Raw genomic sequence first — 18,093 nt, 5'->3', positions numbered from 1 at the left:
CTGCAATCAAACAAGAGGGACACGGCACTCAGAGGCTGTTTGCAGCACAAGCTGCATTGGGGCTTAGTAAGCACACCAGAGTGTTCACTAAGCTCCAATACAGCTTGTGCTGCAAACAGCCTCTGAGTGCCGTGTCTTTCTTGTTTGATTGCTGTTTGACTACAGGACAGGTATACCTGTCGGATGCTGAGCACCGGCTAGCCGGATTATTGCCGGTTTCTCCAAAGGTTTGGAAGTTGTGCCTTTTCTTGTGACCATATGTATCTGCACATGTGTATGACCCACATGCACCTGCATATGTTTATGACTCATATGTATCTGCATAGGTTTGCTTGGAGGTTTATTTGTTATCATATTGCGGTGACTTTCTGTTCATTGTCTCTTGTTGTGGTAAGATACGTACCGCTGGTAGGAATATTATAATGGAAAATATTTTAAATTAATTTTAGAGAGGTTTTTTAAATACAAGTATGAAATTAAAGATTGAGCTATGGTATGGCATTGGCATCCTTCTCTCTTTGACATACAGTATTTGGAGTTCCTTTGACACCATTTGTACTAATTTTTACTTATTCTGCTTTTTTATTATTATTTTGTTGAATAGATTGCTGAGGCCTCTTTGTAAAAAAAAAAAAAAAAAAAGAAGTAGCTTTCTGTTTTGGGTCATTAATGTTTTTGATCTCCATCAGGTGTATTGATGAAGTTATCTTTTAATGCGTGGTGGTTGAACACATTAAGTGGCACCATTGCCCCATCTCTGCTCCAGGGCCTCATGGCATGTACTGTATAATTTATTGTGCCATGAAGTAAGGTACAAGATATTGGCAATAGTAGAATATCAGTAATGTTACCAGTATCCTACTATTACCTTATCTTATCCTATCCTCATTCAAACTTCCCTCCTAGGCCCACCCCATCCCCCCCCCCACACACACACACGCACCTACATATTACACTAACCTACCCCCTATCTATGTCTAACACTGTTGCTATCCACCGCTGCTAACCAGAATTCGACAACACAGTAGCAAAACACAGCCGCCACTAATGCTGCAGTCACAGCCGCTACCCAGAGTTGGCCTACTCTGTAGTCAAACTTCACAATTGTTATTGCTGCAGTCATCCCCACTACTCAGAGACACTGCCACTCGTGGAAGTTTGGCTATATAATAGCTGCCACAAGTACAGCTACTACCCAGTGTTTGGCAACACATTAGTTGCTAACCAGAGTTTGTCTACACAGTGGCCGAACTACACCTTTGCTATCCTCACAGTTGCCGCCACAACCAATGCATTCATCGCTAACAGATAGCTGGTGTTCCGCTAAACTATCACTAAGCTCCACCACTTCCAGCACGCAAATTACCCACCGTAGCTGCTATTTCAGGGGATTTAAAAGGAAGTGAAAAAAAAAGTGAAACATTATTAGCACAGATATGAGTCTCACATTGTTTCCAGTACAGGAAGAGTTAAACTTCAGTTATCTATGCAAAAGAGCTTATTTGATCTCTGTAACTTTATAAAGTCATGGACAGCACAGTCTTTTGAAGCTCTTATCTCAACTATCTCTCATTGTTTCTTCTTAGTTTATGTTTTTTTCTGCAGAGAAAAGTTCAAAGTGGCTTAGCCTGCTCTGTGAAACCATTTAAAATGCTGAGTGTATTGTGGAAACTGCAATTATTAGAGAATGATGCAATGTTATATAAAAAAAAGCTCTATACCTGAAAATAAAAATATGACACTATTTTCTTTTCTACTAATGTTCTATTAATTATCCATATTACACAACCAATTCATTATATCATAAGTTTTTTTCCGCTTCAGTGTCACTTATAATTGGTGCTTATCCCAGCGCCCAATTTCACAGCCACACATTGTGCCCAAATGACCTTTTTTGCTCCACAGCAGTTGCTATAGCACAGTTAGAAATCATAATAATAATTACCATATACATGAACAGGTCTGCTCCATTACATGAAGTCTGACATGATTGTAATGTATATAAACTGACATATGAAGCCTCACCACAGCACATGTGGTTCCATGGCTTGTTTCAATGATCTTTTCGATTTATTGTTGACCCAGTTATAACCAACTATATCCTCGCTACACCGCACAGACATTAGTTACATTGTTCAAAAGTTCAATCAGATTGCAGTATGTGTGGCCAGCGCTAAATGCAATTACCTAGCCGGCCAATCATTTCCCTTCCCTCCTTCCATAATAAGGATGCAGCATCTAGATGTAGGGGAAAGGTATGTCATAGTGTCACAGCCTAAAGGTTCCCATTTATCTATAATTAGAGCTGTGGGCCTTTGCGGTTCCTTGTAAGTATGTCACTTGGAGATGTTTAATTATAATCATTTTGACAGCCTGTATCACTGGAGGTGGAGGTGACAAAGGCTGTAATGCTTTTAAGGTAACTGAATAAAAGTGAAGAAGTTCATTAAAAGCTGCTCTGGCTTTATGCTCTGACTCCGTGAGCTATTCATGTCACAGTTCTGCTATTTTTAAGCACAAACCCAAGTTTTACAGAAGTCTATTTAAGTAGATTCCTGTTTTGTAGTTCAGTCAATGGTTCAGTGTTTTTTTAAAATGACACAGTAGTCAAAGATGAAAGAGTCTAACCCTCACTTAGGTCAGCTTTGGCTGCTGGAGTCATAACATGACTGAAACAGAAAGCAGTTAAAAAAAGTAAACAGTAAAACTACAAATAAGTTTATTCCCCACTTGCCTAAATAAGATCCCTGCAAAATACCAGCTAACGAGGAACCATATATCAAAGTTGAAGCTGCGGTCGCTTGTAGAGATGACTCTAACCTCCGATTTTCGGTTCGCGGTGCGGAATTCCGCAAAAAATCAGTTCGCGCGAACTTTCGCGAACCGCAATAGACTTCAATGGGGAGGCGAACTTTGAAAACTAGAAACACTTATTCTGGCCAGAAAAGTGATGGAAAAGATGTTTCAAGGGGTGTTTCCTCCAGGTCGCTCTGACGTCATCGCCGGGGACCGGGACGGAGCTCCGGTGAACGGCTGCGCGCAGAGGTGCGGCGAGGGAGGTCCTGGGAGCTTGGGGCTGGAGGAAGCTCCCGGTAAGTAGCCTTTATTTTCTTTTGAAAGCCCGGATAACTCCTTTAACCATTTCAGCCCATGGGGATTTTTCACCTTATGCATCGGAGCAATGTTCACCTCCATTAAACCATTCATTCGCTAATACCTTTATCACTACTTATCACAATTTATTGATCTATATCGTGTTTTTTCCGCCACTAATTAGGCTTGGGTGGTGGGTGGTACATTTTGCTAAGAGCCACTTTACCGTAAATGCATTTTAACAGGATTAATAAGAAAAAAATTGAAAAAAAAAATCATAATTTCTCAGTTTTTGGCCATTATAGCTTTAAATAATCCACGCTACAATAATTAAAACCTATGTATTTTATTTGCCCGTATTTCTCGGTTATTATACCATTTAAATTTTGTCCCTATCACAATGTATGGCACCAATATTTTATTTGGAAATGAAGGTGCATTGTTTCCGTTTTGCGTCCATCACTATTTACAAGCTTATAATTTAAAAAATGTTTGTAGTATACCCCCTTCAAATGCATATTTAAAAAGTTCAGACCCTTAGGTAACTATTTATGTCTTTTTTTTTTTTTTTATTGTAATTTTTTTATTTTTCTATTAAAAATTTTATTTGGGGAATATTTTGGTGTGGGACATAAACAGTACATTTTTAATATTGCTTTATGTGTAAATTGTAATATAAAAAATTTGTAGATGTAGTTTTACTATTATACCTTCATTTTGGTTTACCCTCCTTGTACTTCTCGCTAAGCGGAAGGGAGCGCGCCCAAGCGCAGGAGCGCTGCAGAGCTGCCGTCCGGACGTGAGCTTCACGTCCGGGCGGCGGAAATGGTTAAGGCCACGTAGTCGGCTACCTGCCGGTCCAGGCGTTGGTGGAGGGTGGATCCGGAAGGACTAAGGCGAGGCGTTTGACTAAAGAATGTCCGCTTGTCCAACATCACCATGAGATCACTGGAGCGTCCTGTCCTTGTCTTGGACATGGGAGAAGGATTACTGGCAGTAGTACCTTTATTGCATTGTGCTGTGACATCACCCTTAAACGCATTGTAAAGCATAGTTGCCAGATTGTTCTGCATGTGCTGCATCCTTTCTGCCCTCAGGTGAGTTGGTAACATGTCCGCCACTTTGTGCCTATACCGAGGGTCTAGTAGCGTGGCAACTCAGTACAGCTCGTTCTCCTTGAGTTTTTTTATATGGGGGTCCCTCAACAGGCTGGACAGCATGAAAAAAGTTAAAATCCAAGTAGTTACAGCGCTCACCACTCTTACTAAAAAACATCCAGTGTGCAGCTAACTGCCAAAGAGCAGGAACAGTCAGTTCTCCAATCGATTGAGATAGTCACAGCAGCGCTTCTGGTATTCCTTCCTGTATAATCACTCATTCACAGACCTAAATCAGAGAGACAGGCACATAGCGTGTAATCCTTCAGCACTAGTACACCCTGTGTAAAACCACACACACTGTGCAGAGGGAACTATCACCGCATGCAGGATGGGGGTCACACTCCCCCGCTCAGTTCCCTGCTCACCAAAGGTCTGCTTTAAATCAGGCACATCACATTACTGCAACAACGTGGCTGAAAGGAAGCATAACACATCCGCCTCTCATGGCATAAAATCTTCTTTTAACATGGCTCAAGCCCCATAAAAATTAAGTGCGTACCAAGTTTAAAAGATTCAAAGACATATCTCACATATCCGGTATGGATGCCTTCCAGATTTCCCCACCATAGCGCTGGTACCATCTGTCCACTGTGTTGATTGCAAAGCGTGCGTGTCCGTGGAGCCTTGGTGACGCACGCTTTGCAATCAACACAGTAGAGCTGGGGCTGTGTAGCTGGGGAGGAGATCACAGCACCAGCAGAGCTGTACTGCCACTCAGCCGAGGAGGAGGAGGATGACGACAGCGAAGAGGATGTAGCAGGAGGAGAGGAGGTGGCAGGAGGCCTGCCTGCAAGCCGTGGAGGTGTCACAAGTTGGTCCGCTGCACAGCCACGTACTCCCTGCTTGCCATCGGTCACCAGGTTACCCAATGGGCTGTGTAAGTAATGTACCTGCCCTGACCGTGCTTGGCAGACCAGGCATCCGTGGTCAGGTGGACCCTTGACCCAACGCCGTGTGCCAGAGATGACACCACTTGCCTTTCAACTTCATGGTACAGTTTGGGTATCGCCTTTAGAGAAATAATTGCGACCTGGCATCTTCCACTGCGGTGTCCCAATGGCCACAAATTTACGGAAGGCCTCAGAGTCCACCAGCTGGTATGGTAACAGCTGGCGAGCTAACAGTTCCGCCAAGCCAGCTGTTAGACGCCGGGCAAGGGAGTGACTGGCAGAAATTGACTTCTTCCGCTCAAATATTTCCTTCACAGACACCTGGCTGCTGTGGGCAGAGGAGGGTAGCTGTGAAGGTGCAAGGAAGGAAGAGGAGAAGGAGGGTGGCTTTTCTTTTGTGTGCTGCTTTTCCTCTGGTGCTCTGGTGGTGTGCCTTTTCTGCTTGTGCCTTCGTAATGCAGTTGTCCCTACGTGGGTGTTGGCCTTTTTCCACGGCTCAATTTTTGGAGACAGAGAGAACAGATGGCATTGCTCTGATCTACGGCAGACACACTAAAAAAATTCCAAACCGCTGAGCCCCCCTGGCAGGGCCGGGCCGAGGCATAGGCTGGAGAGGCTCCAGCCTCAGGGTGCAGTGTAGAAGGGGGCGCAGAATTCATTCAACTGTCATTCCTAATTGTGTTTGAAGCAGAAAGAAATAAGAAAAGGGGATACATAGCAGTGACTGCAAGCCAGATAACTAGATATTAAGGTGTTGGGGAGGTTGTGGGCCCTGTGGCGCCTCTTAGTCTAACAGCAATCAGTGTGTGAAGGCTGGGGTGGCAGGGATGGAGGGGCGCACTTTGGTGTCTCAGACTTGGGTGCTGGAGGACCTTGTCCCGGCTCTGCCCCCTGGGGTGTGGGCACTATGGTGGCCTCAGCAGCTGACGTTGAAGGGCATGTTGGCTGGCTGTCCATAGGTGGCGATACATGGCACCGGACACTGCCACCAGCTGTTTCTGACGACAAGCTCCCCCTGCTTCTTTCAGGAACTAGTCTCCTCCTACTCGTCTCTTACTCCCCCTCTGAACTGTCCCCCTGTTCATCTGATCTATTGGGAACATACGTGGCATCCGTATCACCGTCATCATCATAATCGCTTGCCTCAGACAACTCCAAAACTGCACCAACAGCAGGTACTTCATAATCCTCCTCCTCACACGTTATGTTTATAGTGTCGCCTAACTCAGACATATCAGGTGGTGTAACTTGCTTAGCGCTTTCATCTAGTTGTAACAATAATGGCTGTGCATCAGTGATTTCCCCACCAAGTAACTCCTGCAAAATGTCAAATGGAATGGATGTGGTGCTAGTAGTAGCGCTGGAAGCTGCGGAAGATGAGGTGTTCTGTGTTAAATAGTCAACCACGTCCTGACAATCTTGGGAGTTGATGGGACGTGCCTTCTTCTGAGCACTGTACTTTGGTCCAGGGCCGCATGAAAACACATCAGCACGACCTCGCACAGACCTGCCGGGTGGCCTTCCTCTGGGTCTGCCTCTACCTCTGCCTTTACCTGTTTTGTCCATTTTGTCCATATTGGGGGGGGGATGAAGTGAAAGGTATGCACTGACTTGACTAATACAATGTGCAGTCACACAGGTGCAGTTAACAGGTATGCACGGAGTGGTATATCACACTGCCTGCACTCACGTAGGTAGGTGGGTGCACTGAACACAACAGGTAGGTATATGCAGTGATGGGTATTGCAAATGAGCACCTGTCACACACACGTACCATGAACAGGTACAGTGACTGGTGGTATTAAATATCACACTGCATGCGCTCACGTAGGTGGGTGCACTGAAGTGACCAACAGGTAGTAGGTATATGCAGTGATGGGTATTACAATGTGCACCTGACCTGTCACACACAGACAGGTACCGGACAGGCACAGTGACACTGCATGCGCTCACATAGGTAGGTGGGTGCACTGAAGTGAACAACAGGTAGTAGGTATATGCAGTGATGGGTATTACATTGTGCACCTGTCACACACAGACAGGTACCGGACAGGCACAGTGACGCTGCATGCGCTCACGTAGGTAGGTGGGTGCACTGAAGTGAACAACAGGTAGTAGGTATATGCAGTGATGGGTATTACAATGTGCACCTGGCACAGTAGTAATTATACCACCAAGGGGCCAAAGGCCAGCTGCAACTGACTGACAGGGCTGTATATAATGCATGTGGGCCACACACACATAAAAAAAAAAAAATCACAAGAACAAGATTAGCTCTCAAAAGAGCTGTTGAGGGGTGCTTTTTTTTTAGCAATAACAATCAGCCAGGAGCAAGCTAACAAGCCTACAAGAGCCTAACTAAGCTTTCCCTATGAGAGTCTGCAGCAGCTATGCTGACTGTTATGTAGAGGGTCAAAGTTGACCCTCGTGATGCACTATGGGGGCTAACGGAACTTCTGGAAAAGTTTGCGGTTCTCCGCGATCGCGAACCACGGAAGGTCGCCTGGAACTGTTCGCTGGCGAACTGATCGGGCCATCTCTAGTCGCTTGTCTATTTGCTTCTCTTAAGGTGGAAACCAGGGGCATAAATGATAGCATTGGGCCCCCTTGGTCCCCGAACACCACAAGGGTCATGTGATCGGGAGCTGGGAAATGGCAACAGGGAGGGTTCTGCTGTGAAGCAGCATCTGAAAGCAGGAAAAAATTACAGCCGCTACTTACTACTCTGCATGGCAAGAGAAGGTGGCAGGGACTGTTTTTGCAAGTGAACGAGGAGGTTATTTTGCTAATTGACTGCACTTGTGTGTGGGGAGAGGGAGGAGTGTATCCAATCCAGCCCTTTCAATCAAGACTTTTCCAGCATGCTGGATTGAAAACGGAAATTGAAAAAAACTGAAAATCTTGTGGTTTGTCTAAAATCACCACAGTGATCCAATTTCTGCTGAAAAATTCAGCATTCTGTAATTGGTCCAATGCTTCTGAGTTCTGAGATCGGGTTAAAATTACCCAGTTGCAGTAAATCGGATTTCCACAGAATTCAGTTTTTCGGAAATGCGGAAATTTCAATTCCATGAAATGCGAATGAGCATCCCTAACATCAGCTCAAGCTCCATTGAGTGGAAAAGGGCCATTATCCCCAGTTTGTGCACCTGTTCTTGTTTAGGGCTGGCTGGGCCCCACCAGAGCATTTCCTGCAGCATTTTTGCCGGACAGTCTTGGAGCAATTGCCATTTGGCCCTCCAGCCATTGAATGCGATTGTGTCTGGGAATCCCGTTTAAAACCTCAGTACTTTGCGAATTGAAAATCGCAAACTGTTTCTGTTCCTGAAGCTGCTTTGTGGTGGGCCCCGGGCCTAAGTGGAATCTCTCCTATTTATCAAAATCAGTATATGGCACAAGGAAATGGGCAGAGGCAGGCGAAGTGAGCTGGCATCCGGGCACAGATCGCTCTCCACCAGCAACCTCTTCACTGAACAAACGCTATTGTTATCCGGCTGGAAGGCAGAGAAAGCGCACTTTCGAAACTCGCTGTAAAACTTGGTGAAATATGGTATCATTGATTTGTTTATGGAGAAGGGAGGCAATAAAGCTGCCTGCGACTAGCAGATTGATTACCATCGCCGTGATGAATGAACAAGAGGGTCCTTTCAATACCCGAACAAAAGCGGTTTGATTTTGGTAGCGTATCATGCTGTTGGAATAAAACATAATCTTACCTCACAAGAGCACAGCACATGTGATTACTGAGCAAAATGCTTCTCCTAGCCTGCTTTCAGAGCAGGAAGCCGTTCTCTTCACGATGTCCCTTCTTCTGTCATACTTCATGAGAAGTCATAGAAAACTAGCTGCATCATTTTTATGTAGCAATTACAGTATATCTGCCTGGTATAAATTTTAAAGGACATGTTTATAAACATGTTTTTGGAGATTGACAGTTGAAAGGTGCTTGATTTTTGTCATTAGCTAAAAATGAGGACCAGTCTTTTGAAAATTAGCATTCGGTTCTTCTGTTAGTAGTAGTCAATATTTTACATTGACATTGCACGGAGCAGGATTTCACGGTTTAATGTCCCTAACACAGACCAGGGCCAATTTTTAAGGGGACCTTGTACATATTGTTATGGCCAGAATGCAGCCTAGGACTGCAGGGAAGGGGGGGGGGGGGGGTGCTAACTATTCCCTTAACCAATGCATTATACTCACCCCGCTTTTAAAGTTGAATTCTAGGACAAACTTATGTTTTATCTTTGGATAGACTAGATTGTTATTATCAAAACAGGTGGTGAGAGAAGTCTGTATCACGTTTGTTACTGTAGAAAAGGACCCAAAATGTGAGTGGCACTCCCTATTCAATGTACACGAGCAGTGGGTAAAAAAAGCAAAAATTGATCTCACCATACCATCAGCGGTAACCCTTGTCTCTTGCTGGGACGTGTGCTCTGCGGTTGGTTGAAGGAAGCTTGAATACTATTATCCGAGGTGAAGATAAAAGAAAGAGACTCCGGGCACCTTCCGTCCAATGCTTTAATTGCAAGTGCTGGCAGACAACATTCAGGGTACCGTAACACAAAGATACCTCGTCTGGTGATCCTCAATGGTGATGGTGCGGTGGAGGTGGGGGTGCCAGGGCACTAGGTGGGACTGGCGACGGCCGTTTCGCGTCTATCCAGACGCTTGGTCACGCTGCGTACCACTGTGTCGGGTGAGCAGCGTACATCCGGCCTATAGCGGGGATAGGCCCCGCCTCTTCCGGGTGTCGCGCTCATCGCATGTGATTGGAGAAGGCGGAGGGGAGGGGGCGGGAGCCCATAGGAGACAGTGTCAAGTCTGAACTACAAGACCCATGAAGCTTTGCACTCGGGACCGCCTCAGGAAGGCAGAGCGCGTAGCGCCCTTGCGTAATGCCAGGGCTACCGTCACGCCGCAACTATAGAACCCATAAGGTATTTTCCTATTGGGTTCGTGTACGGAGGCTGAAGCAACGCCCCCTTACGGGCGGTAACTATGGTAACTCCAAGCTATGTGCATGGAATAGATCTGGTGGGTGTGTAAATTTCCACACCCAAACCTTTCACGTGGGTTTGCAGGCTAGTAAGCGGGGCAATATTACAGTCCCCTACTTACACAGCTTGCGACCTTGTCACCGGGGCCCCCACCCCTACCCTCCTAAGAAATTGTGACGGTTAGTGACAATTAAAACCTATAAACTGGGAAACTGAGTTAGAATAACACCACTTTTCTGTGCATATGATAGTATACCCTAAATTATTTCCATATAGGGTGACAAGGGGTCATTACATGATTGGGCTCGGGGACAACAGAGACCTTGAATAGAAGTGTACACTGAGAGAAGGCCAAGGAAAAATTTAAAAACTGGCCAACAAGCCGGTAACGGCTACCATTACCTCCACCTCACCTATACCATAGGGGGCAATACAATACATCGCACCTAAACCACAAAATTATTGTCGAAATGATATAAACAGAACGCTCCTTAGAGCTATGAGCACCATAGACTTCAAGGGTCCAACATACAGGCAAGTTCAATCTTGTCATTCAGTCCCCCTGGCCCCATTGCCTCCGTTCGCAATATCATGCGTGTTTCTCTTCTAAGTAGCAAATTGTCCCTATCACCTCCCCTCGTGGGGACTTCCACCCTCTCCAAAACCCCAAAGGTAAGGCCTCGGCTGGACCTCCCGTGTACCTCCTTCATGTGTGTCACTAATCTGGTACAGCTCTTCCCTGCTTTAATAGTACTCACGTGTTCCCCTATCCGAACCCTTATAGGCCTAGTCGTCTGGCCGATATAAAATCTCTTACATGGGCAGAATAATGCATAGACCACGTAATCTGTTTGGCAGGTGAAGAAATTCCTAATTTTGAATTCTACCCCTCCTATCTGGATAACTTTCGTTGTGATCATCCTTGGGCAGAATTTGCAGTGTCCACACCTAAAGTTCCCTACGGGAACACATCGGTCCAGCCATGTGGTTGGCTTGGGTGACACGAACTCGCTTTTGGTGAGCATATTGGCAAGGGTGGGTGCTCTTCTAAACACAACCCGTGGGGGTCCTCCTACTTTCAGACACAAATCTGGGTCGTGCTGTATTATTTCCCAGTGTTTGAAAACACTTTCTCTAATCCTATTTGCCATCGGGGTATAAGGCCTTACCTTTGGGGTTTTGGAGAGGGTGGAAGTCCCCACGAGGGGAGGTGATAGGGACAAATTGCTCCTTAGAAGAGAAACACGCATGATATTGCGAACGGAGGCAATGGGGCCAGGGGGACTGAATGACAAGATTGAACTTGCCTGTATGTTGGACCCTTGAAGTCTATGGTGCTCATAGCTCTAAGGAGCGTTCTGTTTATATCATTTCGACAATAATTTTGTGGTTTAGGTGCGATGTATTGTATTGCCCCCTATGGTATAGGTGAGGTGGAGGTAATGGTAGCCGTTACCGGCTTGTTGGCCAGTTTTTAAATTTTTCCTTGGCCTTCTCTCAGTGTACACTTCTATTCAAGGTCTCTGTTGTCCCCGAGCCCAATCATGTAATGACCCCTTGTCACCCTATATGGAAATAATTTAGGGTATACTATCATATGCACAGAAAAGTGGTGTTATTCTAACTCAGTTTCCCAGTTTATAGGTTTTAATTGTCACTAACCGTCACAATTTCTTAGGAGGGTAGGGGTGGGGGCCCCGGTGACAAGGTCGCAAGCTGTGTAAGTAGGGGACTGTAATATTGCCCCGCTTACTAGCCTGCAAACCCACGTGAAAGGTTTGGGTGTGGAAATTTACACACCCACCAGATCTATTCCATGCACATAGCTTGGAGTTACCATAGTTACCGCCCGTAAGGGGGCGTTGCTTCAGCCTCCGTACACGAACCCAATAGGAAAATACCTTATGGGTTCTATAGTTGCGGCGTGACGGTAGCCCTGGCATTACGCAAGGGCGCTACGCGCTCTGCCTTCCTGAGGCGGTCCCGAGTGCAAAGCTTCATGGGTCTTGTAGTTCAGACTTGACCTTGTCTCCTATGGGCTCCCGCCCCCTCCCCTCCGCCTTCTCCAATCACATGCGATGAGCGCGACACCCGGAAGAGGCGGGGCCTATCCCCGCTATAGGCCGGATGTACGCTGCTCACCCGACACAGTGGTACGCAGCGTGACCAAGCGTCTGGATAGACGCGAAACGGCCGTCGCCAGTCCCACCTAGTGCCCTGGCACCCCCACCTCCACCGCACCATCACCATTGAGGATCACCAGACGAGGTATCTTTGTGTTACGGTACCCTGAATGTTGTCTGCCAGCACTTGCAATTAAAGCATTGGACGGAAGGTGCCCGGAGTCTCTTTCTTTTATCTTCACCTCGGGTGAGAGAAGTCTCCCATTTATTTATATATATATATATATATATATATATATATATATATATATATATATATATATATATATGTATATATATATATATATATGTATGTATGTTAACAGGGAAGAGTTTAAAGACAAACTGTGAAAACATATAGTAGAGTGCAGTAAATTATTCAGGATACCCATTTTTATGTTAACTATCTTGGTTACAGCATCACTTCCTATTTCTATATATTGTTGTATATTGGTGTGTAGCTCCGCCCTCCCACTGACACTTATAATTTATTATGCTGATTCGATGCTGTGCAATTGTGATTTCTAATGGACCTTAGTGCATGTGTCAGTGCTTTTTAAAGAAAAAGGTTAACTTTAAAGTAAGGGATGTTTTAGGTTAGAGTCAGGGGTATTCCAGGGTAAAGGGGTAAGTCAGGTCCAAACACGTACATTCAGTTGCGAAGAAGTGCGTGGGTGTAATGGGGGGGTACCTAGATTTGCAGTTAAAGATTTGTCTTGTTTTTACAGACCTGAAGTTAACCAGTTCCGTACTGCGCTAATTGAAATATACTTCCAGTTTGGGACCTGTTACCCTTGCCAGGGTGTTGATTCCAATTAGCTCTCTCACTGCTGCAGCCCACTGGCTCTGCCGGCACTATAAAGGCAGAGCTCAGTGAGCTGGCCAGGAGCCAATTTCATTGGCTACTCACCCCGTGATCACTGTGTGCCAATTTTTGGCTCACATTGATCACAGGGTCAGGAACCACTGAAATCACACATCACAAAACAAAACAAAACAAAAAATCACAAAATTGTAGATCACAAAACAAAAATGCATTACAGAATTGCTTGCAAAAAAATTAAACTTGCATAAAAAACACCCCGGTAATCGCTTCACAAAATTGCTCACAAAAGCACTTCGCGATTGCAATTTGCAATTGTAGAGTGAACTAGGCTTTAATCAGTTTTTAATTATCTTATTTCACTTGGGTGTGTCAGTTGTCTTTTCCTTCATATACAGTAGTTTCACCTCTGTTGGTGGGGTTCAAATTTCACACATAAGGTTCCTTTTTTTTTGAAGTTGGGATCACAACAAATATTAAGGTTGAGTAGGACGGTATTTCTCCACATGCCATATAGAGTGGTTGCTTAAATGCTTAATTGATCAACCCATGTTTGCCAATGTAGTATCTGAAATTCTATTAACTGCACTGTGGTGTAGTGGTTAGCGCTCTCAACTTGCAGCGCTGGGTCCACGGCCAAGTCAACATCTGCAAGGAGTTTGTATGTTCTCCCCGTGTCTGCGTGGGTTTCCTCCGGTCACTCCGGTTTCCACCCACATCCCAAAAACATACAGATAAATTAATTGGCTTCCCCCTAACAATTGGCCTTAGACTATGATACATACACTACACGATACATACATAGACATATGACTATGGAAGGGATTCGATTGTGAGCTCCTCTGAGGGACAGTTAGTAACAAGACAATATACTGTATACTTGTACAGCGCACAGCGCTGCATAAGATGATGGTGCTATATAAATACTAAATAAAATAATAATAATATACCAGATTGGGCTTCCGGTGTCTCTGTGTTCTTTTCCTGTTCTCTTCTTCGACATCATCTTATTTTGATTCTGAAACTTAAAAATGCAAGCTTAGAATTAAAAGACCAAAAAGATTTTAGTGCTGTTTGTATTTTGCGGAGATTTCCTTGCATATCATATCCAGGTGTTTGGGGGCTGCTTCTACATGAGGTGAAAATACTGCTTCCTAGAAGTGACACACAGACCACAATTAAAGCCTGACTGGGCTGCTAACCTCTCCAAGTTTAACATAATGTTTTGCTTTGAAACCCACTTTAAGGAAATACAAAAATGGTTTATGTTAGCAAAGAGTAATTTAACAGAAGGTTGAAGTGTACAGAGCTGCAGACAGCTGCCTGATGTAATATACTGGAGAGATCTAGTAAAATGCTATACCTCAGCGTATGGATAGTTTAGCCACAAGCAACACAGGAAAGCATGAAGATCACTCAGGGGGTCCCAGGGTGACAAGCTTACAAGACCATAAATTAGTTTGTGGCTTTAGTGTGTGAACTGTTTTTTTTTCACAGGTTTTTAGATGTCAATCACAGAGGTGGTATAAAGAAATCCCATTGCTGCCAGCGTACTGTCTCTAAGTACTCCAAGTCCCAAACGGAAGAATGCCTCTAAGCAGTCCTAGCAAAATGAGTTACTGGTGTGATGATATTATCACACTGTGCCTGTTTATAGTGATGCAGTCACCTTGGAAACAAAATTCCCTATGTAAACACTAAAACTATACTTTTTTGCAACAACTACTCAGAAAATGATGGCACCTTAAACATACATTTCTGTAACAATGTTGGACTCCTTGATGGGATTGTATCTATATTACACGTTTGTAAGCAGGCATGGACACACTGTGGCCGTTTCATTGTTGAAGTGAACACGAGGTGAGAGTGACATGGAGGTTGCCATATTTATTTCCTTTTAAACAATTCTAGTTGCCTGGCAGCATTGCTGATTTAATTGGCTGCAGTAGTGTCTAAATCACACCAGAAACAAGCATGCAGCTAATCTTGTCAGATCTGGCAATAATGTCAGAAACACCTGGTCTGCATGCTTGTTCAGGGTCTATGGCTGAATGAGGCTGAAGATCAGCAGGACTGCCAGGCAACTGGTATTGCTTAAAAGAAAATATATATCACTTTCACCTTGGGTTCACTTTAAAGTGCACTGTTAGCAAGCAGCAACTGCTCATTCAACAGCCGGTCTACCAGAAATCCTATGTACTAAATGACGAAAGTAAATATGCACGGACACACAGCAGCGGTTGTGGTGCGTGCACAAAGGCTTCGGTGTATACACACGTAAGCTTTGTGAGGTGATAGGCTTTGGTCATAGGTGACATTTGCATTGTAGTTGAAAGAGTGGCATTTGCATCGTAGGCTGTGGTTGTGGTGTGTGTGTGCAGGCTTTGGTGTGTACACGCGCAGGGTTTGTGAAGCAATAGACTTTGGGTGGAGGTGACAGGGTGGTATTTGCATTGTAGGTGGTGGTTGTGGTGTGTGTGCGCAGGCTTTGGTGTGTACACGCGCAGGGTTTGTGAAGCAATAGACTTTGGGTGGAGGTGACAGGGCGGTATTTGCATTGTAGGTGGTGGTTGTGGTGTGTGTGTGCAGGCTTTGGTGTGTACACACACAGGCTTTGTGAAGCAATAGACTTTGGGTGGAGGTGACAGGGTGGTATTTGCATTGTAGGCGTTGGTTTTGGTGTGTGTGTGTAGGCTTTGGTGTGTACACGCGCAGGGTTTGTGAAGCGATAGACTTTGGGTGGAAGTGACAGGGTGGTATTTGCATTGTAGGTGGTGGTTGTGGTGTGTGTGTGTGCAGGCTTTGGTGTGTACACGCGCAGCCTTTGTGAAGCAATAGACTTTGGGTGGAGGTGACAGGGTGGTATTTGCATTGTAGGCGGTGGTTGTGGTGTGTGTGTGCAGGCTTTGGTGTGTACACACACAGGCTTTGTGAAGCAATAGACTTTGGGTGGAGGTGACAGGGTGGTATTTGCATTGTAGGTGGTGGTTGTGGTGTGTGTGTGCTAGCTTTGGTGTGTACACACACAGGCTTTGTGAAGCAATATACTTTGGGTGGAGGTGACAGGGTGGTATTTGCATTGTAGGTGGTGGTTGTGGTGTGTGTGTGTAGGCTTTGGTGTGTACACGTGCAGGCTTTGTGAAGCAATAGACTTTGGGTGGAGGTGACAGGGTAGTATTTGCATTGTAGGTGGTGGTTGTGGTGTGTGTGTGCAGGCTTTGGTGTGTACACACACAGGCTTTGTGAAGCAATAGACTTTGGGTGGAGGTGACAGGGTGGTATTTGCATTGTAGGTGGTGGTTGTGGTGTGTGTGTGCTGGCTTTGGTGTGTACACACACATGCTTCGTGAAGCAATATACTTTGGGTGGAGGTGACAGGGTGGTATTTGCATTGTAGGAGGTGGTTGTGGTGTGTGTGTGTGTAGGCTTTGGTGTGTACACGCACAGGCTTTGTGAAGCAATAGACTTTGGGTGGAGGTGACAGGGTGGTATTTGCATTGTAGGCGGTGGTTGTGGTGTGTGTGCGCAGGCTTTGGTGTGTACACTCACAGGCTTTGTGAAGCAATAGACTTTGGGTGGAGGTGACAGGGTGGTATTTGCATTGTAGGTGGTGGTTGTGGTGTGTGTGTGTGTGTAGGCTTTGGTGTGTACACACACAGGCTTTGTGAAGCAATATACTTTGGGTGGAGGTGACAGGGTGGTATTTGCATTGTAGGCGGTGGTTGTGGTGTGTGTGTGTAGGCTTTTGTGTGTACACGTGCAGGCTTTGTGAAGCAATAGACTTTGGGTGGAGGTGACAGGGTGGTATTTGCATTGTAGGCGGTGGTTGTGGTGTGTGTGTGCAGGCTTTGGTGTGTACACACACAGGCTTTGTGAAGCAATAGACTTTGGGTGGAGGTGACAGGGTGGCATTTGCATTGTAGGTGGTGGTTGTGGTGTGTGTGTGCTGGCTTTGGTGTGTACACGCACAGGCTTTGTGAAGCAATAGACTTTGGATGGAGGTGACAGGGTGTTATTTGCATTGTAGGAGGTGGTTGTGGTGTGTGTGTGTAGGCTTTGGTGTGTACACGTGCAGGCTTTGTGAAGCAATAGACTTTGGGTGGAGGTGACAGGGTGGTATTTGCATTGTAGGTGGTGGTTGTGGTGTGTGTGTGCAGGCTTTGGTGTGTACACACACAGGCTTTGTGAAGCAATAGACTTTGGGTGAAGGTGACAGGATGGTATTTGCATTGTAGGCGGTGGTTATTGTGTGTGTGCGCAAGCTTTGGTGTGTACACGCGCAGGCTTTGTGAAGCGATAGACTTTGGGCGGAAGTGACAGGATGACATTTGCCTTGTAGGTGTTGTAGGCGGTGGTTGCGGTGTGTGTGACATGCAGGCTTTGATGTGTACACACGCAGCCTTTGGGAGGCGATAGGCTTTGGGTGGAGGTGACATTGGCATTGTAGGTGGCTGGGTGGCATTTGCATTGTAAGCGGTGGTTGTGGTGTGTGCCCACAGGCTTTGGTTGAACACGCACAGGCTTTAGGAGGTGATAGGCTTTGGGTGGAGGTGACATTCGCATTGTAGGTGGCAGGGTGGCATTCACGTTGTAGGCAGGAGTTATGATGTGCTTAACCAGGTGTGTCATTTAGTTTATAGGATGATTTGCGAGTCTTTTGAGAATCGCCGGTTTAATGGTTGTGCATGACAGCGGCTGCGTTGTATTCCTCTTGTTTTATTAATGCAGATATTGGCATTTTAATTAAATTTGTCAATAATAACAGACATATTGGCACTGCTTTGGCTGCTTTTCTTTTTAAGTTCACTGAATGTTGTGTTCATTACCTGGCTTCAGAGCTTCAATTGATTCAATGACCTGGAACAAGCATGAAGTTATTGAGGGAACTTTCAAGATTAGATGTATTTACAAACTTTTACAACTTTACTTTCTGCCTTTCCTTCAACTTGACATGCAGTGGGT

At 45.4% G+C, this 18,093-nt stretch overlaps 1 protein-coding gene across 1 annotated transcript in view; it reads left to right on the top strand.

The window, feature by feature from the left end:
- FAM20C (FAM20C golgi associated secretory pathway kinase) overlaps positions 1 to 18,093 on the top strand; it is a 297,806-nt gene that overhangs the window by 32,484 nt on the left and 247,229 nt on the right. Inside the window, 3 exon segments of the mRNA XM_068244609.1 lie at positions 3,928 to 3,932; positions 4,155 to 4,194; positions 7,529 to 7,547. Of these exon segments, the coding sequence (XP_068100710.1) occupies positions 3,928 to 3,932; positions 4,155 to 4,194; positions 7,529 to 7,547 (64 nt within the window).

The sequence above is a fragment of the Hyperolius riggenbachi genome, chromosome 7 (assembly GCF_040937935.1).
Source record: "Hyperolius riggenbachi isolate aHypRig1 chromosome 7, aHypRig1.pri, whole genome shotgun sequence".
Classification (NCBI taxonomy): domain Eukaryota; kingdom Metazoa; phylum Chordata; class Amphibia; order Anura; family Hyperoliidae; genus Hyperolius; species Hyperolius riggenbachi.
This window is presented reverse-complemented; position numbering and strand designations above follow the sequence as displayed.